The sequence below is a fragment of the Passer montanus genome, unplaced genomic scaffold (assembly GCF_014805655.1).
Source record: "Passer montanus isolate IOZ18808 unplaced genomic scaffold, ASM1480565v1 scaffold12, whole genome shotgun sequence".
Lineage (NCBI taxonomy): Eukaryota > Metazoa > Chordata > Aves > Passeriformes > Passeridae > Passer > Passer montanus.
This window is the reverse complement of record NW_024358722.1, coordinates 4,702,404-4,723,811: the sequence shown is the minus strand read 5'-3', so window position 1 is coordinate 4,723,811 and position 21,408 is coordinate 4,702,404. Positions and strand designations below refer to the sequence as shown.

The 21,408-nt window shown below is 42.0% G+C and overlaps 2 protein-coding genes across 2 annotated transcripts in view; one reads left to right on the top strand and one right to left on the bottom strand.

Moving 5' to 3' along the window:
• SAYSD1 (SAYSVFN motif domain containing 1) overlaps positions 1 to 2,925 on the top strand; it is a 40,707-nt gene extending 37,782 nt beyond the window's left edge. The window contains exons 3-4 of the mRNA XM_039697689.1: positions 2,057 to 2,374; positions 2,453 to 2,925. Of these exons, the coding sequence (XP_039553623.1) occupies positions 2,057 to 2,374; positions 2,453 to 2,743 (609 nt within the window). The 3' untranslated portion in view covers positions 2,744 to 2,925. The remainder of the gene's footprint in view (positions 1 to 2,056; positions 2,375 to 2,452) is intronic.
• Positions 2,926 to 3,074: 149 nt separating this feature from the next.
• Positions 3,075 to 21,408, bottom strand: part of GLP1R (glucagon like peptide 1 receptor) — an 85,761-nt gene continuing 67,427 nt past the window's right edge. The window contains exons 8-13 of the mRNA XM_039698002.1: positions 21,289 to 21,349; positions 16,950 to 17,019; positions 16,164 to 16,252; positions 13,478 to 13,616; positions 12,588 to 12,629; positions 3,075 to 7,536 (exon numbers count right to left, since the gene is read on the bottom strand). Of these exons, the coding sequence (XP_039553936.1) occupies positions 7,369 to 7,536; positions 12,588 to 12,629; positions 13,478 to 13,616; positions 16,164 to 16,252; positions 16,950 to 17,019; positions 21,289 to 21,349 (569 nt within the window). The 3' untranslated portion in view covers positions 3,075 to 7,368. The remainder of the gene's footprint in view (positions 7,537 to 12,587; positions 12,630 to 13,477; positions 13,617 to 16,163; positions 16,253 to 16,949; positions 17,020 to 21,288; positions 21,350 to 21,408) is intronic.

Here is a 21,408-nt window from a genome sequence, read left to right as displayed (position 1 = left end):
GCATGTGAACTGATTTGTATTATGATTTAGTATGAAACAAGTTAAAAAAAAAAAAAAGTTTTTCAAGTGATCTTAATGCTGTCTCCTAGAAGTTGATTAGCAGTTCCAGAACTTCCTTCATGAAGAATGCAGCTTTAGAGATCTCTCAATAGCACCCAACATTTTTGATTCATCATTGGCTGTGGCACAAGGGAAGAAATACTTGACTTGTAGTTTCATGCCTACAAACCCACTATATTCAATTTGTTTTCCTCATAAATAGGGGAAGGCATGAAGTGATTCAAGTCTCACAGAAGTGTTCTTCAGCCTTTCCATGTCCCCTCTGCCCTCCTAACTACAGGCTGAAGATCCAAAGATTAAGCTTGGTGAACTACCAAGATCTTCTGTAGGCACTGGAGTAGGGAAGAAAATGTTCATATGGTTTGTTAAACAAACAAACAAAATGAAATGTCTATACAATTAAGCTGTTTGTTTAAAACAGGATATATTGAAGTAATTCAAGATTTTATGGATACAAATTTGTTTAGGTATTTATCTGCAGTGTAACAGTCATTTAGAGATAAAGTTACTGGAGTGCTCTTGAGCTTCAATGGCATAATTCATGGCACTCTTCTGTTTCCTAACAGCACATGGCAATATAGGCAGCCCTATGAAATAGCCATAAAATAGCTATTTGGATGCATAATAGCAAATACACACTAAACCCAGTAAATCCTGAGAAAAATCTGACAACATAGGAATCACTGGGTGCAGCTTGCAAAGGTGATTTTATATATTATTCACATAAAACTATTACTTTGACTAATGAAGTCTATAGAACAAGGAAATGTTTCCATGAACAGCAGAACAAGAGGAAGAAAAATAAAATAAAATAATGTGCAGGCTATCTGTGCAGGCTATCTTAAAACATTTTTGACTGTTATTTCAAAATCAAATTTCCACAAATAAAGAGAAAAATTTTATTCATTGTGGCACTCTCTGCAAAGTCGGAAGGTTAAAAGAAAGTCATTTTGTAACCAAGCATAAAATAGGCATTTGAAAAATTATTTAGCTGGGAAAAAACACAATTTTTTCCACATTAAGATAACTTAAGAACACCCAAATTGATTTTTATTAGACTTCTCATATTCACTTCTGAGCTGACACATGCATGAGACATTCAGCCCCAAAGGTCACTTCTGAGAAGGCTATAAGTAACTGGAAACAGCACTGCAGGATGAAATGATGGCTCATTGCTGACTATTACTGCTGGAGAATGATAGATATTTTACTCCTGAGGCTAAGAGACAGATTCTGTAAATAAATTTTTATTTCTTGGCAGTGCCGATAGCTGGAACATGATGTGACAGAGCCGGTTTTCCCAATGTTATTATTTGACTTAAAGAGAGCGCGGGATGAATGCTGGCAAGGCCCGTGGGCCTGTGTTGGAGGGAGCCCACCACAGGCTTTTCTCCAGGGCCAGCAGAGAAGGGCACAGGGCGAGCCCTGGCTCCTGGCACCACATGGCGAGTGGCCAAGCCCAGAGTGCTGCTCTCGTCCTCCTGCTCGTTGCTCTGCCCCAGCTGCTCTGCTAAAACCTCTGCTCCAACGCGCAACGCAAATGTGCTGGTCAGCCTGGCTGTGGACACCTCACTCCTCCTCCCCAGGCTTTGGTCACTCCATGCTTTATTCTCTCCATCCCGGCTTCTTTTTGGTGCCAACATGAGTCACTGAGGTTGTTCAGCCCAGAGAAGAGGTGGCTTGCAGGGGCTGTAGCCAGGTAAGCATCAGCCAGCGACAGGGCAAGAGGACACAGCCGCAGGCTGCGCCAGAGGGGGCTTAGATTTGATGGGAGGACGAATTTCTTCACAAAAGGTCTCATTAGACGCTGGAACGGCCTGCCCAGGGAGGTGGTGGAGTCACCATCTCTAGAGGTGTTCAAGAAAGGGCTGGACATGACATTTAATGCCATGATCTATTTGATTTGGTGGACTGTAATTCAGACGCCTTTTCCAACACGATAATTGTGTGAAAACAAAACACGAGCGGTCTCTGGTGAATTACAACTTTTCTCCAGAGCGAATCGCCGGCTCTGCTGTCCATCCCGGAGGGTGAGGAGGGGCTGACCAGCTGCCGGAGCCTCCCCACAGCGGGACCCCAGCCGCCTTCGCAGCTCCGCGCTCCCGGCCCCGCCTCTCCCGGGCCGTCACGGGCCTGGCGCAGGCGCGGCTCGGCCATGGCGGCAGCCGTGGAGCGGCGCCTCGCTGAGTTCCGCGCCGCCCGCGGCAGAGCTGCCGCTGCTCCGCGTCCAGCCGAGCCGCCGGGAAAGGCCGCGGCTCCGGAGGCCGCCGAGAGACCGCGGGCAGAGGCGGAGGTCCCGGGCGGCAGCGCTCAGGTGAGCGCCGAGGCGGGCGGGGCGGGGGTGCGGCGGCCGGCCGGTGCCTGACGCCGCGTCTCCCCGCCGCCTCCGCAGGGCCGGCCCGCCGCGGCGGCGGCTCCGGTGTGGGCGCGCCCGCTGCTGCTGAAGGTGCTGCTGTGGGCCGTGCTGCTGGCGCTGTTCGTGGAGCTGGAGCTCGGGCTGCCCTATTTCGTCCTCTCCCTGCTCTACTGGATGTACGCCGGCACCCGCGGCCCCGCCGAGCGGCGGCCCGGCGAGCTCAGCGCCTACTCCGTCTTCAACCCCGGCTGCGCCGCCATCGCCGGGACGCTGACGGCCGAGCAGCTGGAGCGGGAGCTGCACTACCGGCCCGCCGCGGGCAGGTAGCGCCGGGCCCGGCGGGGTCTGCCCTGCGCTGGGCCGGGACAGCCGCCGCCCCCCCGAGGAACGGCCGGGGCTTGGGGAAATGAAATGGGATTTGTTCCTTTGCAAAAAACCACCTGAGCCTTACTGCTGGCCCCGTGTCCCACGGCGCCGGGCGGTCCCGAATAAAGCCGTAGCAAAGCCTGCGCTCTGGTCTCGTTTCCTGGGGCCGGGCAGCTGTTTGGGCCGCTGGGGAGCGGCCCCGAGAGGCACGGCCTTGTCACAGCTGCGGCTGCCAGCGTGTCACCTGGAGAGCTTCAGCTCCCGAGAACTTTGCCACAGGTGACAGACACAAAGGCTGGCGTTTGACACCTGCTGCTGCTGTCCCCTGCACCGGGTGGAAATCTCATTCTGAGAAAACGACAAGAAGCAATAGCCATATACGTAAAACAGGCTGCTGCTTTGGTTTGCAGTGGTGTCTTTGACCTAACACAAACATCAGATTATAATTCCCTTTTTGCTTCATATTGCAGTTTTCATAATTGTAAGCTTATAAAAAATACTTATTCCTGGTAGCTGTATTTGTATGATCTACTCCTGATTTTAATATGCAGATCACTGCATTGAGCCAGACCCGCTCAGCAAAGTAGTAGTCACCACTGCTTAAAGCATGGAAAAAAACACACGTGTGGCATTTGAGAATATGTTCTATGGTGGTGATGCTACACAGAGAGTTGGACTTGACGATCTTTAAGGTCTTTTCCAACCCTAACAATTTTATGATTCATTAAGTCATCATTTTGAAGAGCAGCTGCTAGAGCTTATGTCTCTGAGAACGGAGTTAAGAAGAAAAGTCACACATTGGTTCTTCAAGTCCTCTTCCATTATGTATTCTAATTTAACAGTTAAACACATTAAGGTTTGACTCAACACAAGTTTGATCATTGGTTGTAGAAACAAAAGAAAGTGGTGCTTTGAATTTAACTGGACTAGTAAGAGAGTAATAGCTGAAAGCACATGCAATATGTGAAAACTGATAAGCATCCCTCAGTAGCTCTCCACAGCACTCTCACAGTTGGGCTGTTGTATAAATTTCAAGTCGTGCTATTTGAAGGCAAAAAATTTTGTCATTTGCACGTATTCTGTAATCTTCCAGTAAACCCCCCCTCCCTCAAGTTTTCACTATTCTTACTGATTCCTTTTGCCTCTATAACACGCTGCATTTTGTATTTGATTAATGTAGGCTCAGCAGGGTCAAACACCTCTAGGTAGAGGACACACATTTGCCCATATAAAGCATTGTTTCCTTGAAAGAACCACAGACTCTGAATCTTTCCATTCTTAAGAAGTATTCTAGTAACAGGGTAAGAAGTAGTTAGATGGTACTCAAAACACCTGTAAGCAATGGAATTTTGTGAGTTGAAACTTTATTCACAACAATGAAAATAAACATCAGCATAGTGTTTATGGGGAGTTGATAATCTGACATCTTGTACAGTTCTGTGGGTATTTTTTAAAACAAGGAAATATGTGCAAATAAATATTAAATATAAGGTAAGATCAATGAAATTATAAAAATTCATAGCAGCAATGCTGGAAATAAAGTTTTCACTTGCTATACACTCTAACTGCATTATGTCCAGGTGGATTTATAGACTCTTGTATTTAATGCTTCATGAAACAAGTTACCACAGTAAGTGAGCATGAAGCCAAAAGGCACAAGAAATAAAAATTGACACAGTTCATCTCTTCCAGTGCTTTGTGTTGGTTTGCTTATTTCATGCTACTCAAATAAATGTACATTACACATTGTGAAACAGAGATGGCATGAATAACAAAGACTTGTAAAAGGTTTTACTGAAGTAGATAAAGTATGATGGAGAAATTGGCATTGAGGCCTTGCTCAGTCTCTAAATACACAAATACTGTAAATCTGCTTGGTGTTAATTACTTCCACTGAGTTGTTTTGAGAGGGGATTTTAAAAGGTTTGAAATAGTGAGAGTTTAATTAGAGGGGGGAAAAATTTCCGCTGCAACCTTCTGCTTGGCTGAGACCTCACTTTGTTACCTTACTTTTGTCTGGTGTTCTAACAAAGCAGAAGTCACCAAGATAAGTTAACTGGAGCTATTCCTGTGTGTCCAAAGCCCTCAATTCACAAATGGGGAGGGACAAGAACAGCTTACTACTAACTCAAAAGCACGTCAAGCTGTTGAATCTTGCTTGTGACAGCAATTAAGTACAGGTTTGTTACCACACATGGAAATGCTCTCTGTGCCCATGTCTGTCCTCTTTCATTTGTTACATACACTTGTTTGTCCAGCACTGCAGTGAGTTAGAACACTTCTGTAACTTCCTGTTGTCATAGCAGAACTGTCATCTTGCCAACAGCTGCACAAACAGCAGAAACTTTTTTTTCCCAAGTTTGCACACAACTAAGCAGAATCAGTATCCACTCTTGAATATTAATGAGTGAAATTATTCCCACCAGTGTGCATTACGTCACAGCTGTAAATTTGCATCTGTCACCATGCTGCCCTTTCACCTGCCAGTGACAATCTGTAGTACTTTTTTCCTATTCTTAGCACTTCAGGATAGACATTAGATAGAAACATCAAGCATACTCTGTACCTACAGGAAGCTAATTATTTAACTGCAGGACAGCAGTTAACGCCTGCATGTAGCGGACAAGTATTGTATTGATGGTCACACAACACAGAAGCTAGTTATTAAATATACAGAAGAACCTGAAGTGCTTCGTTACTAAGTCATCTTTGCAACTGATGTTAAGAGAGGGAAGGCCTGGAAGCAGCCTGCAGAGAAGCCAGCATGCTGAAGACACATAAGCCAGCCTGAGAACTGTGGTGGATTTCTGCAAACATGTCTTTCTCCCTGGAGCTCAATTACTAGCATTAGAGGACAATGTGGTAACACATCCTCTTTAATTCAATTCTAACCTTATGATTGCAAAACTAATCCATGCTGTTGGCAATTAGGATTCTAATACAATGATTAAATAATCTCATGCAAAGCAATCTAGCTTCAGGCAGGAAAGATGCTGAGTTACATCCCAGAATATCCAGTCCACTTTCTTGGTAATAGGGGCTGTGAATGCAAGTGCCAAGAGACTTGAAAATAGGGAGGGTTATTTCTGCTGAGTCGCTGTAACTGCTTTGCCATGGAAATTACTTATTTGTTACAAAAACTCTGTGAGCAGGGAGATTCTCAGAGTTTGTCTTTGGCTCTTGGCCTCTTTGTTGTAAGGGGAGCCCAAGTAAGAATAAAGCTGTACAAAGCTTGTTATTAAGTGATGCAATGTACCACATCCAGCTTCTAAAGGTACTTCTGCTTGTCCCCAGCAACTCTTGTCAGTGTGAGGGAGGGAACACACTACACAGTGTGGATGCAGTCACTGCATGAGCCCTTGTTGTTCTAAACAGACAGAAAAAAAATCTCACGGAGTTCAGGATTTTTTGTTTGGAGTTGTTGGTTTTGTTTGGGGATTTTTGGAATGCCGCTGATGGGAAGCTGGCAGGCGCTCAGGCTGGCAGCCCACCCCGGGAAGGGGGGCGGGAGCTGTCCTTGGTCCCGAACCCGCGCCCTGCGCCAGGGCCACCCCCTGCGCACGCGAGGGTACCTTGTGTCACCGGAGAGAATGACCAAGGGCGGAGGGGAAACAAAAGTGAGCACGCACTACCAGCTACCGAATCTTTGCCATGAGGAGAGGTCTGCTGAGAGCAGCAGTGGCCGCAAGCTGACTTCTTTCTGTTTGTTTGCACCCACAAGAAGCAGAGTAAAGCTCAGACAGGAAAGGTTCTCTTGAAACACAAGCCATCACCCCATCCCTGTGAACACCTGTGTGTCCACGAGGTGGGCAGCCTAGCACTGACAATGGAAGGGCTCTGCATGCAGAGCACATTTCCATCCATGTCAAAAGAGATAACGTGCACCTATTCCTAGCAGAGGAGGTACCTAACAGATACTGCATATTTGTTTTGTTTGGGGTTTTGTACTTTTTAAAGTGAAACTTGAAGACAGTATTCAGAAGTGCTCACTACACTACCTGCTATATACTGACAGACCTTCAGGATGCTGTTCTTCACGTACCCAGAAAACAGATTAGCACATTTTCATTAACTTTGGGAAACCCCTGCTACCAAACTGATTCTTTCCTGAAACACAAGTTATGTCCCACTAAATTATTTTTTTCTAAAAATGGTGATGGCACCTTACCCTATCCCCAAAAAAGTCTAAATGTATTTTTTTGGCAATAATTATATTCTATATCCTTGTAATTTAATCAGTCGATCACTCAGCTCACCCACTCAACAGTAATAAGCCATTGACCCTGTGGTTTCAGACTGGATCAATGCAACGCTTAAGTTTTGGACCCCTGGAGGCCTTGTGTGCAAATAGGAAAAAAACTCTTTTAACTTACTTTAGACATGACCAATTTTTCCTCTGATGTGTTCATTACATTAGCACATTGCTTTCCCTAGAAACCTTTGTCCAACAGCCTGCAGGCGATGAGCAGCACATGCTTAAGTTTCTTGCTGGAGATGGCAAACTTAAGCCACTTGCTTGGGTGTTTAAGGGTTTTCAGGTACATTATACAGCTCATTGTTCTCAGTCTGATTCACCTGCAGAAATCTCAGCTGAATGTGGCCTGACAAGTGGCAGCATAGACACTGCTGCCTACTGTGCCCCCACTGCTGATGCTGTTGGCCGGACACTTCAGAGGTTTCATACTGCTGTCTCTCTGGACATACAAGTGTTCCAGTCTCCAGCGCTCCCAGCTTTTCCGAAACTCCATCTGAACCTAACAGAAGCAAAGGAGGAAACAAAAGGAATGAATGTAGAACTAATCAGCTCTTTGAATTACTCCATCAGAAAACAGCAAGGATATCACACTACTGAGAAAAACTAGAAGTGCTTTAAACCTGCAGTATTATTGCTTGCAATTATCCAATTATTTCATTAATCCATTGTAGGCCATTCCACATTTAAAATAATGATGACATTCATTTTTACTTGTAGAAAAAAAGCTCTTCTATGCACCAGAAAATCTTACCTTCATTACTTTGTTCTAAATTGTATTCACCTGCAATACTGATTGGACTCTATGCCCTACCAGTACTAACAATTAAGCTGACTTTGCTTATCAGCCATGAAACAGCTGAAAAGACTGACTTTCTACTCAATATTGCACCACAGGTATTCTTAAGAGTTCTAACTTCTGATTTGATTTAAACATTATTGTGTCCTGGATTATTTTTGTTCTTTGAATACTTATGTGGCTTCTTTTTATTTCATACAAAAAACAAACGTTTATTCAGAATTGAAAACAACAATTAAGCAAGTTAGAGACTGTACATGTACTTGTTACCCTTTCACATAGCAAATACAGTATCTCATTCCAGACACTAGCTTTTCTTGAAGCTACGAAGTATGCCCATCTAGTCACAGGTTCTGGATCAAACTGTGTAACCTCTGCACAAGTTTGGAAGTTTATCCAGGATTTTCTAACTGCTAAACAAGAACAGAATTAGATCTTCCTGTTCCACGGGCAAAGTTTTTGCCACTTGACCAAGTAAGAACCTCCATTAGCTTTTAACACATAAGGCAGAGGACATAAAATTTCACACTTGTTACTCTAGATAAAGGCAGAAGTGCAACCACAGTAATAAGTTCATTATGGAGAGTGCTTCAGCCTGGAAGTAAGTTCACTGTAGGTGGGTCACTTAAGGGAGCCTTCTCTGGAGAGATGCTTTTTCCTTTATTTTAGGATCTCATACTGAGTACCAAGAGACTAAGTAGGCTGATGGCAGTTTCAGCAGGTTTGTCATCATGCCCAGGCTGTTGAAACCTTCATATTCTGAGGGAAATTTCCTAGGGAACCGGCTGCTGTATGTCTGCTTTCTTTGCTTGTTCACTGTGAAATACTGAATTTGAGAGGCAGTCCTAAAAAAGGAGCAAAGCCTTACAAAACTAATTGTCTTCCCCTGGTGGGTGCCTCTATCAGTGTATGTCAGCTCTGGCCTACAGCCCTTGTACTGAACGTCCTGGTGGAACCAGCTGCATCTCTGCATTTCTGACAATCTGTCAGAATCCAGAATCTGACCCCCATTGTCACAACCAAAGGGTCAGAAAGAAAGATGCTGAGACAGATGCTTGCATTTTAGCATGGTAAGGGGGTTTGTTGTGTCAAAAGGTACACAAAGACACCAGAGAAAGGCCGTGTGTCTGGGATAGCTTGGCATAGAACAATGAGGGAGAATGGTCAGGCGAAGGCAGAAATGCATGAACCAAGTGTCTGCAGGAAAATAATTGACTATATTACCATTCCAGTACTTGGCATCTTTTGTGGGCATGGCAGCATAAGGCAACACTGGGAAAAAGCTGTTGTAGGCATTTACTGGCAAATCCTGAATGAATGCATGACTGTAGTGACTGACTGAGTAAGTCAAAAGCAGTAGAAATAGGTACCTTTAGGTCAGTCAAAGGGAGGAAATTAGTCTTTTCTCCAGCTGGACATGACAGGCTTGAGCTATGATACAAATAGCCTGCAAAACTGAGATAAAGTGAATGGAAGACCTGAACAAAAGACTGTAGTAATGGGTCTATCTTAGCAACAGATATTACTAGCATAATGTCAGTTTTCTCTCCAGGGTTAGGAAGAGGGTAGGGAGCAGGTCTGCTGTATGTTGTCTGCTGTAGGAATTGAGTTTTTGCCTAAATGGCTTTGAATGTATAAGCAAGAGAATTGGTTAAGATTTATTTTGCAGAGGCAGTTCCTGAGCACCAAAGTAGATCTACAGATCTTTCAGCAAAATACTTATCCCACTAACTTCGCTGTGTTGATATGATAAAGAAATAAGAAATATTTATATATTTCTTATAGAAATAAGCTATACAGGAAAATGATACCAAGAACGAAGCTTCCATGATGTGCTGACTTTGGCTGGGGTAGAGCTAATTTTCTTCACAGCAGCTGGTATGGGGCTGTGTTTTGTATTTGTGCTGGAAACAGAGTTGGTAATATGCTTTTGTTATTGCTGAGCAGGGCTTGCACAGTGCCAAGGCCTTTTCAGCTTCTCATCCCACCCTGACAGCAGGCAGGCTGGAGGTGTGCAAGAAGTTGGGAGGACACCTGCCTGCCAGTGGGAAGTAGTAAATTAATTCCACATTTTGCTTTGCTTTACCTATTCAATTGTCTTTATCTTGACCTAAGAGTTTTCTCACTGTTATTCCTTCAATTCTCTTCCCCATCCCACCAAACTGGAGTGAGCGAGTGGCTGTGCGGTGTGTGGTTGCTGAGGTTAAACCACGTCATGTGAGAAAGGAGAAGAAAAATTTTTATGTAGGGTATTTTAGAAGAAAAATAAAAGAGGGAGGACAACTTGAAAATTATGACCATGGAGGTTAAAGCTGGAGAAGATCTCTCACAGAGAGCTCTTGATTGAGCTTTATGCAGCTAATGGCGAAGGAAGTTGACAGTGTAACAATGAATCTGGAATCTAATTATAAAAAAGCCCTAAATTTTGGCATAAAAATCTCAGCAAGTGATAGTGAAAGGAAAGTAGGTCTTAAATGGGACAAAACTGAGCTGATGGAAGAGTTTAATTAATAGTCTGTATAGAGAAGGAAAAGAAATTAAAAGCAAAAGGGAGGATTGGCCAGTATTTCAAGAACTCAGAAGTCCTGGCACCAGGACAGATTCTTTAAAGTAGAAGAGACTGAATTGTACTTCCATTGTGACAAGAAGGCAAAAAGGAGAAACAAGGCTATAGAGAATGAAATCTGAACCACCTTCAACTAAGTGGTGGAAAACGGCAGTATCTGTGTGGTTGAAAGTATTTCTCATAGAAAGCAGCACTAACAGCAGAAAAACTGGTCATATTAAGCCTAGCTCATTTTGCAAAGAACAGTGGTGGTAATGGGCAATCTCATGAGACCCTACTGCTGGCTTCAGAGCAAGTTCAGACAAAATCCAGAATCTTTCAGGCAAAATAAGACTGAAATATGAGCAAATTATAATTTTTTTCAGAAGTAGATATTAGAAAAGGACATTAATATCCCTTCTAGCTTCATTTCTACTACTGATCTGTGCACAAGGACTTGCAAAGAACTTTCATTCTGTATGGTTAAAGAAAAAGTAGTCAATGAGTCACAGACAGAAATAAAATGTAGACCACATTGAAAACAAGGATAGTCTTTGGACACATACAGTGTGTCAGAAGACAGTTTCTCATTTAGCTTCAGAAAAGAATTCTCATCTAGTTTAGAACAGACTTTACTCAACCAAACTCTTTGTAAAGATTTTTTTTTTATGCACACTGATGACCAGGCTTCACAAAATCCTACTCTTTGAACAAGAATTAGAACAAGCAAAATAATTCATCCTAGACTGTCAGTGAAGCTGAACTCATCGTATTTAGATTTTATGAACTGCATTACAAAGGCAAGAGAATTACAGTAACAAGAGATTTGGAACATTTCTTAGAAACACAGGTAAGCAATTACACAGTAAGCTCCCTCAAATGAAACAAGGGTGCCTTTTTGAGGACTTGTAATAAAGTCTGGGTTATGATGTAACTTTGCTGTTATTTCATGTGAAGGAAATTATTGAGCATCACACATCAGAGGCCTGGCTGCAGCTGCGCAAGGGATGTGTGAGCAAACGCCAAGGTGAACCAAAAGAAACACATGATCCACCAGCAGACGGTGCTGCATCTCAGGATTGAAGTACACCTGTAAAGCCATACCAGGAATTTGAAACAAATATTCTCTAATTCATGACACGCAGCAAATGACATTCATTCCCAACAGTGAAGCCTGCTGCTACTCACCTCTGATTTTGGTAAGCAGTACAATTAATAGATTCACTTCAATAAAATCTTACCCACAACCTACAAAAGTGAGCAGACTCCTGCAAGGCTTAATTCAGGATGCCTGCTGCTTTCCTGTTGACTCCAGCCTGGCCATAATGATAGAAGTAGCACATTTTTCCACTGATTCTAATTCCTTGATGAGGCCTGTCTCTCAATAAGTGATCTTGAATGTCATAGTTAAAAGTAGATTTATTGTGTTAAGAACATATTGATGTGCATTTAATTTAATAATGTAGTGACTAAATGAGTAGTATTTGTTTCCCTTATAAACCTAGCTGCTGAATGAATGAATAATAATCACTTAGAAGGTAACACGAGAGATTCCTGCAATACTGAAACAGAACAATACCCTTTCCCACTACAGGGCTGGGATTCCGCAGAAGCCACAGAAGACGATACTTGCAATCAATTAACTCAAAGCCAAAGGTACACTTCTTCTGGGTCTGTGAGTTAACCACTCGCTGAAGTTCAGTTTTAATGAGAAAGTGACAATGCATTCATGCAGCTGGGCCACAGGAAACCAAATGAAACCAAACTGTACAGGAATAGCCACGAGGATTCGCCAACTTCACCAGCAAGCTGAGCTGAGTTCATAGAATAAAATGGGCTCCACTCCCACATTCACAAAAACAAGCAAATAAAAAGCAAGTAAAAGCAAAACAAGCAAATAAAATAAAACACATTAAGAGCAGCTGTAATTCTTAATTAAAGAATCCACCAGTGCAAACTACACAACTGTAAAAAAGACTGTTTCAGAGATTCCATGTCTACAAATAGTGGCTGTAAATTATACTGCCTGAATTCCTTCCAAACACATTTGTCTGATGAGTTATCCCACAGAGCTGTGCGGGGAAGGTTCTGTAAAAAAAAAATAAATTCCTGAACAGGGACAATTTAGCAGTTCAAGACCATTTTCAATTTCCTTTTCCTATAGTGTATGCTGATAAGGCAAATTGCAAGAAAACAGTATCTCTCTTACCTCATTATTGATGAAACAGTAAAGAATTGCAACCATCAGCCCCTGAAATCAACAAAAACCAGAACAGTGAGCAGAGCAGTTTCCTCACTTTGCCAAACTCAGTTGCAAAGGGCTAGAGGCTCCACACTGACATGTCTCTGATAAGACCAAAAGGTGGAGAATCCTTGGTCCCTGTCAACTCTGATGGCAGAGCAGAGGTTTGACCAAACTATACCTCAAAGGACATGATCTTAGGAAAAAGGAGTTGTTGTGTTCTTCAATCTGTTATTTTTGTCTAGTGATTTCTTTCCCCTTCTTCCTTACAAAGCAAAGGTTTCAAGTCTTAAACACTTCATAAGTGAGTAAATTGACAGTGGCCTTAAATAGAGCTCTGTGCTTGATAAACAGGGACTGAATGAGTGTGCAGGGAAACAGAATAATGATTTCCTTACACAAGGATACTCATTTGAAATGGCTTTACCTAAGGCAACAGTTAAATAAAAATCACAATAAGCCCATGCCCTCCTCACATGCAGTTACAGCTGGAGACAACTACTTCTCCCAGCACAGATTTTCCAAGGACTATCAGAAACACTGGAGAAAGCACAAAATGTGCTTTCAGCAATGCCACTGTACAGTTACAGGAAATCACAGACAATTTGGTTATTGCCCTGAGGTGAACCATAGGAAGTAAATATTAATATGTGGACAGGAATACCAGCTTATTGTAGTAAAGTTGGCTGTTAAAAATTGGTCCTTACACTTTCCCTTCCACTGTCATAATCCTATAACATCCAGTGTTAAACTGAGAAATATAAGGAACGTAAGCGTGCAATGAATGAAAGAGAAAGCAGGTCCTCAAATAGCAGTTAAAAAATATTTTATGCCCATGGGCACACTGTAAGTGCTACCTGGAACGAAGCAAAGGAGAGCTCAGTAAAAAGCTTCACGAAGCGCAGCATCCCTCTGGCATGCTCATCAGTAATAAAGGCAAAGATGACCTCATGGGTCCCCAGCAGTGGGATCAGAGTCAGCGTAGACTTGGCCAACCTAAGATCACAAAGAAATTAAAAATCCATCAGTGCCACTGAATAGACCATTGTTGATCCAAATGATCACTGGGAGTCACCCTTTCTGCATTCTGTTTCTGACACAGTTTCAACTTTCTTAAGTCACTGCACCACTTTGTGATGCAGGTCCTCTTCCAGAGGCTGCAGTATAAAAACCTCCTCAAAATAACCTTAGTATTTTAAGGTTATATTTAACCTCCCCTACCACTTCACTGCAGACCATTTATTGGTGACAGCAAAGCTCTGGCTGTATTTCACTTGGAAAATCTTCCAAACTCAGTAAGAAGCCATGTGCTTTCTTGTACCTGTAGTGTCTTTCCTCAGTATTCTTTTCTCCACCTGTAATTGGGAAAGAACCATGTTCTTGATAATATGAAAGACATAACCTATCACTAACTGGAATATTTTAAAAATATCTTGGCAAAGGTGGGGGGGCGTACTTGGTATTCCTTCCCACTTCTGTGGTGTCTTAAATCTTCTAAACATTGTAACTATCCGTAACTGCAGAACACTTTGTCAAAGCAATCAAACTGTCTTAAAATGAGTGATGGCAAGTTCAAAGACACAGCTAGCAAAGTCTGAAAGACAAACTAATCTGAAAGAAATGATTCTTCACCTGTGAGAGAGTTCCAGATACACAAACACAGGAAAAAATTCACAAGAATGATCCTTAAGTCTCTTTTGATGGACATACATGCCATCCACCCAACAGGATAGTAGAGAGATGCCTGGGGATCATGTGGGAGCTTCCTGGGCCACAAAACTCACCAACATCTCACAAAAACCTGTCTTGAGACAAGTCAGTAGATGCAAAACCACTCAGTTAGCAGGGCTGTCAGACCTTTGTAGCTCTTGTGTGCCTGAGGGCTATTGGCTGCTATTCTGAATCATGTAACCATTCAGGTTGGAAGGCACCTCTGGAAGTCTCTAGCCCAGCTCCACAGTGGGTTACTCAAGGCTGTGTCCAGCCAAGTTTTGAGTATCTCCAAGGTCCTCCAAAGCCCCTCTGGGCCTCTCTTTCAGCAACCACTCTGACTGTGAATTTCTTTTCACCTGACATGCAAGGTGAATTTCTCTTGCTATAACTTGTGACCTTTGCCCTTATCCTTTCACTGTGACCCTCTGAAAATACTCCATTTTCTGTACAAGTGGGCTTGGAATCAAAGCCTCCAGCTCAGACAAGTCCTCATCCTTGCATTGAGTTCTCAAGACATTAGAATTTCCAAAATTTCATGTGAGGAAAAGAAAGTAGGTAATATACACGGCAACTCTACACTGATAAGAAATCAAATCATCATACCAAAATATATGCTGTGTCTTGTTTAGAAACTGCTGTATTGAAATACCCAATGTAAAATAGCTATGTCCAGTGACAGCAGCAGTCCAGCTACCACAGCATGTAGCTCCACACTTCAAGAGCTAACTTGGTATGCTTACATTGTTTTTCAGACTGCAATACAAAAGTCAAGATGGAGAAATGAAGGATGCAACCATGAATCTTAGCAAGGGGATTAAGTAACAGGAAGAATACAGACAGGGATAGACTGACTACTAACCAAAAACTCAATATATCTGTGGTAGCCTCGACATTTCTCTTGAAACATCTCATACATTCAAGATTCAAAGTTTTCCCAATAACAACTTGCAAGAAGAATAAGGAGCAAAACTCAAAATGATCCCATCTTGTCTTACTTGAAGTGAAAGCTTTTATTTCTATCAACTCATATTTTTATGTTCAAATTATAATAAAATAGGATATTTCAGCTGGGAGAGACCTATGACAACCACCTGTTCAGAACTTAAAACACGTTCTTAAGGGCACTGTCTAAATGCCTCTTAAGCACTGACAGGCTTGGGGCATTGACCACCTCTCTAGAAAGCCTGTTCCATCCTCTCAGTAAAGGTTTGAGCATCCTCTCAGTAAAGAAATGTTTCCCGATGTCCAATCTGAACCTCTCTTGGTGCAGCTGTGAACCATTCCCACACTGGATACCCTGGAGTATCACTGGATTCCCTGGAGAAGAGAGCCCAGCACCTCCCTCTCTACCTGGACTCCTCAGAGGGCTGTAAAAGGGAATGAGGTCATCCCTCAGAGCCCTATGCTCCCAACTAGGTAAGTCAGAAGTCCTCAGCCACTCCTCACAGGACATTCATTCCAGCCCTTACACCAGCTTTGCTGCCCTCCTCTGGGTGATTTCAAGGACTCTTAACATTCAGTACTTGCATTTGCTGCAGGTATTTTAAAAAGAAATGCTTACTTAATATTCATCCAGTCTAATGGAAGACTGTAAAGTGACAGACATCTAGCCTTCTGTTTATAGCACAGGTGAAATACCTGCCCTGGTTTCCCCGAGACTTTTCTGTGGACTGACTGTCCAAGCAGTTATACCAATGTATGACAGCATACCTGTGCATTACTCAAGGGCTGTGGTCTTTAACCACCTTTGTCAATTCACTCCTTTCACATATGTCGTTGTCTGCTTCTATTCTGATAAGCACAAAAAGCATCAGAACACCTTAGACATACCTGCATTTTATGTCAGTTTTGCACATCAAATTAGCCTGCAGTTTGGAGATGATGATGCATATAACTCTGATGAAGATCAGGAAATTCACCTGGAGAAATGGAAGAAGAATTTATATCACCATCAATAAACCCATGTGCATAAGTACTCAAAAAGGCTGGTTTGTGTATGCATGTGTAGCTCTCTGTGCATCCTGCTATGAAGCAGCTGCAGAATTTGACACAGAACTCAACTCCTTCCTAAGGAATTGTGGTCTAAATGTGAATGCATCAAGCCACCCTTGAAAACACAGGCACTTCATTACACAAAGCTGGGGACCCCAGTTACTCTCTGGGGAGTGAGACAAAATAAAGGTGAGGGTTGGCCCATTTGCCTTGTCTGGAGGTGAGCCTGACACAGTGTTGCAGTATTGTGCCTGCAGAACATTTCTACACAATGCCACACATTTTGCAGCTCTTTTATAGCCCAGTAGCTGAAATAGTATCTTTGGTCTCCCTGAACCATACCTCCTGCTCATAGGGGAGTTAATGGGACTGCTGTTCTGTTATCATGTCCTGCCACTACAACATAACAGCTTGTGGCCAAATTAAAGAAACAAAATGCTAGTATAGAATTTAAGTGACAGAAACCAACTCGGCTTCATAAAATCACATTTCTGAATGAAAATGTCAATAGCCTCAAAGGTTATTAGCCTTTGGACATGCACAATGGCCACAAGTGCATCTTTGTACCATATTGTGCTCTTCTCAGGGAAATCTGCCATCTCACAGCACCCGTCTCAGACTCACCCCGATGGCAATAAGAATGGGCAGTCTGATGATCAGCCAGTAATTCATGTTGTAGTTTCTGGTCCAGCAACTAATAGGAGGACAAAAAGGAGATGGAAAAGTTTCAGTACATTACTAAAATCTCTTGCTTTTCATTCTGTTCCAGCAATGCAGATGGGAAAACAATATTAAGGACTAGATACCAGGAAAGCACATCATGCTGACATGGAAACAGATGCAGCTGCTTCTGAGAAACACTGAATGTTTTGTACTATTGCAGCTATCATAATCCAACTGGATACTACTCACCAGCCTTTCTTGCCCACTAATGGCTAGCTCTCCTCCACAATTTGCTATGAATTATCATCCATTAATTGTGAAGATTTACTCCATTAAAATCAAGGTCAAATTTGTCATTTGGTTGAAAGAAGAAGCGGGGGTAAATCTGTTTGAGTCTGATCTTTCCGCTGTCATTCTTAGCTTCCTTGTCCTGCACTATTTTTTATTATTCTTCAGTCTCCAATGTCAGATCAGCTTATTTAATTGCTTGTTAGTTTTTATCCCATTACTTACCATCATTACTGTCATAACAATATTGAGATCAGTCATCTATTTTATCTGTCCTTATTTTCAAAAAAGGAGTTACTAATTTCAGCCATGGGAAAGCAATTGCAGCTACAAACTCCAGCTCCTTCAGTGCATTTGCACAAGGTTTCAGGCCCACTGGGAGTTTTAAAAATTATAAACAAGTAAAATCAAAAGTGGAAGCAACTATTCGTAACTTTTGCTGACCTGAGCCCTCTGCCAAGTAAGTAGCATGCTGCAGCAATATAATATTTCATTTACTGCATGAGTCTCATTTTAGCTTTCAAAACTCCTGTCACCTTGAGCAATATGGGTGAAAAATGACAAGAAAAGTCACGGCAGCCAGTTTGGGATCACTGGTCTGAAGTGACCTTAAACAGAGGGCTTGTACATCTAGTTCCTTTCCTCTGGCCACAGCCAGCCACCACCACTGCTTGACAGGCCATGTCTGTGTAGGATGGCCCAGGTGTTAGGGCAGTGCTCATGTGCCACTTTGCTTGTTGTTGCAGTGACAGCATTCCTAATATTTCTGTGAAATAGCTTTGTCAGCCTCCTGCTCAGCATTACTCAGAAGCAACAGACACCAGTAAAGCCAGCAGGTTTCTGAGCTACACAGGCTGGGAAATGAACCAGGAAACAGCACTACATAAAACATAGATTCCTTCCCAAAAAAGGTTTCTTTATCTCCAAATCCATTCTGCCAAAACATACATATGCACAATTTTCCCTAAGGCTTCTCAACAGACCTATGAAAGTTCAGCTTTGGTGTAGCTGAAACCCTCCCCAGCCGTGTAGTGGGACAGTCTAAGAGAAAAGAGCAAACCTTGCAGCACCTGGGAGGGATCCATGCTACAAGCACACACCCACAGGTGCTCTCTTACTAGAAAGGAAAGCACAGCAGCTTGGCTGTGGCAATTCCACATTCTCTTGTGGGGACTGCAAGTCTGAGAAGGGCTCGGGATATTGTTTTTCCTTCAATTTCAGTTTAATGTGGACAAAAAGCTATTATTGCCACCAGCATCTCTACAGCCTCCAATTCCATTGCATTTTAGGTATTGGACACAAAAGGTGTGCAGACTGTGTGCAGCCAGAATCTCAGTTACAGAACTTCTTAATTGGTACACCTGAGTGGGAGCCAGCTTCATAGAGCCTTTGAAATTAATTTTATTTGAACACCTCAAGACTGATGAGATAACAGGCATAGCTGGAAGTGGAGTTCTAATTTTCTCACTAGCTGCAGTAGATGCAGAGGTAATTAAAAAAATTGTTTATAATAACAGAGGCTGAGAAACAATTCTTTACATTAACTCTGCTACCTTTCTGAGTTAATTTGCTTCCTGTGGCACACACCAATTTTAGCTACCTTTAAATTTATACAAATATGTGCAATAAAAAAACCATTACAGGTCAATTAAGGTGTCATGGCTATTGAAACATCCAGAAAATAAAACTGGTAGATCTCTACATGATTTCTTGCCCATCTGTGCCTTCTGTGATTGCTACACTGAAAAATACACCAATATCTACTGCACATGGGATCTATCCCTACAGTTTGCTCAGCACCTCTCAGAAGATGCTTGGCAACTAATAGCCTCAGACCCATGAATGGAGAATTTGTCCAGTGAAAAAAATGCTAGTGGGATGTTTCTGCCTTTGCTTACCAATCCAGTATTCTCCTTCTAGAAGTGAAACCACTGATTTTTTACCTTGAATTGTTACAAGTGAATGGAAAAAAAAATTATTGAAGGCTGACTGTTTTGCTCCCATACTTAATTGCAGACAGAAGCAAAACTGTGTCAGTATCAGCTTTTTAGGCACAGTCTAATAACTACGAACAACGGGTTGCCTTTAATTGTATTTGTAATCTAGACAAAATATTTTTGAATAGCTCACTTTAAAAAACACCAATTGTGTTATATAGGAGTTTATACTTGCACATGTAAAGAAAGAAGAAGCCAGTGTGCAACCAACCAAGTCTTGAAGGCTTCAGTCCTTTACTCAAATGGCTACATTCACAGCACCGCCTCAGATTCCTAGCCCTGACCACATTTATTTCCAGTTATTCTTCATAGCCAGGGAAGTAGTTAAATCACAAATGAAATTTACAGCCCACTGCATGGTGACAGAGCTATGGCAAACAGCATGAAAGATATCCCTGGCTACTCCAGCAAATGCCTGCCTAAGGCACAGAAATCTTGCCTTTCAGAGCAGCTGCTGCACGTAGTTATTTATTGCTGTATTTTACAAATATTTAGACAAGATTTAGAAAATTCAATAATGTGCAAAATTGCCCCTTTTAAGCTCTGCTGAAGGCAGTGAGTGACAGTTTTCCTTAATAGAAAATATAAATCAGCTCTGAGCACCACATAATGTGGGAGGCTCAGCACGAGCACTTTGAATACATTTTCTACATCAGTGGGAAGATATGCCCATGGAAAATCACCTGTTCAGAGGCTGCATGGTCTCCACACCTATTGTGATAATTTCAACAAAATTTGTGGTACATCAGTGCAGCCACAATCTTGCTACAGAATATCATCACATCAACATTGAAAAGGAAAGTCAAAAAATCCTAGCATTGCTTAAGCCAGAAAAGGCAGATTTGACTGAACTGGTTCAGTACAATGAGGAACACACACACAAACAAAACCAAAAAAAACCAAAACAAAAAAACAAAAAAAAAAAAAAAACAAACAAAAAAACCCAACCAACCAAAAAAACCCAAACCCAAACAAAACCCAAAAACAAAACAAAACAAACAAAAAAAAAACAAAAAAAAAAAAAAAACAAAAAAAAAAAATCTGGTTCTTAATAATCAGAAACACCAGAAAAGAGTTTGGGGTGGCTCTGACTAAACTGAGTTTTTACATTGCAGCAACTCTCCAATACTTGCATCTGAGAATTAAAAGAAAAAAAAAGAAAAAAAAGAAAAAGATCCTCTATGAAAGTGTTGGCTGAGTAGTTTGGAAGTGAAGTAAGAGGAAAACCCATTAAATAAAAAAAATTAAAATAAAAATGAAAGAGCACAGATTTCTTTTCACAATGAAAACTACCCAAACATTTCTAGGCAGCTACTATCTCTAAAAAGAAGAAGCCACTTTCCTTGCTTAAAACAAACAAACAAAACACCAACAAGCTAAGTGCTATTTGTAAAATAGCTATTTATAAAGCATATACAGAGGTATTTTTTTCCAGAACAGCCATCATGGTAAAAATGCACAAAAAGTATTTTGTGTTTTACAGCAGTCTTGAGTGTGACATAGTTGACTTCAGCAAGACTAACGTAAGCAGACAGAGAATGTGCCTTTATCTTAGGAAAACCTAAATAATGGGAGCTTAAACAAGAAAAGGCAATCACTTCTCTGCTGCTAGGCATAGGCTAATCTCTACAAATTGCAGGCAGAATACTGTGGGAGGTTGCTGTCTTCTTCCAAACAACTGTAAAGGCTACTGCCAAAGGCACAGCATCAGGAGTGGTCCTGGTTGGGTAGGATGACTGCTATTGTTGATACTGTATGTACAGAAAAACAAAACATACCTTTCCTTGACCTGAAAAAGAATAGATTTATTCAGACATGCAGAAAATTCTGATCAGAAAAAAACATATTCTCCTTTCGGAAATGTTATGCAAGACCTTCAGACAAAACAGAAGCAATTATGCGAGGTTTCAGCACATTGCCAAAGCAAACCACGCTGAACAGAAAGCAAACAGTGACCTGCTGGTGCACACATAAAGCACAAATGAGATAGCCATAAAAATCAGAACTAAACCAACCCCTCATCTTCATAAAGGTACTTGACAGTTCCCCAGAGGATAACAAACAGCATTGGCACACCTGAAAAGAGAGGAGACAAGGCTGACATTGACATTGAGACTGGGAAAAGCAGAGAGGAC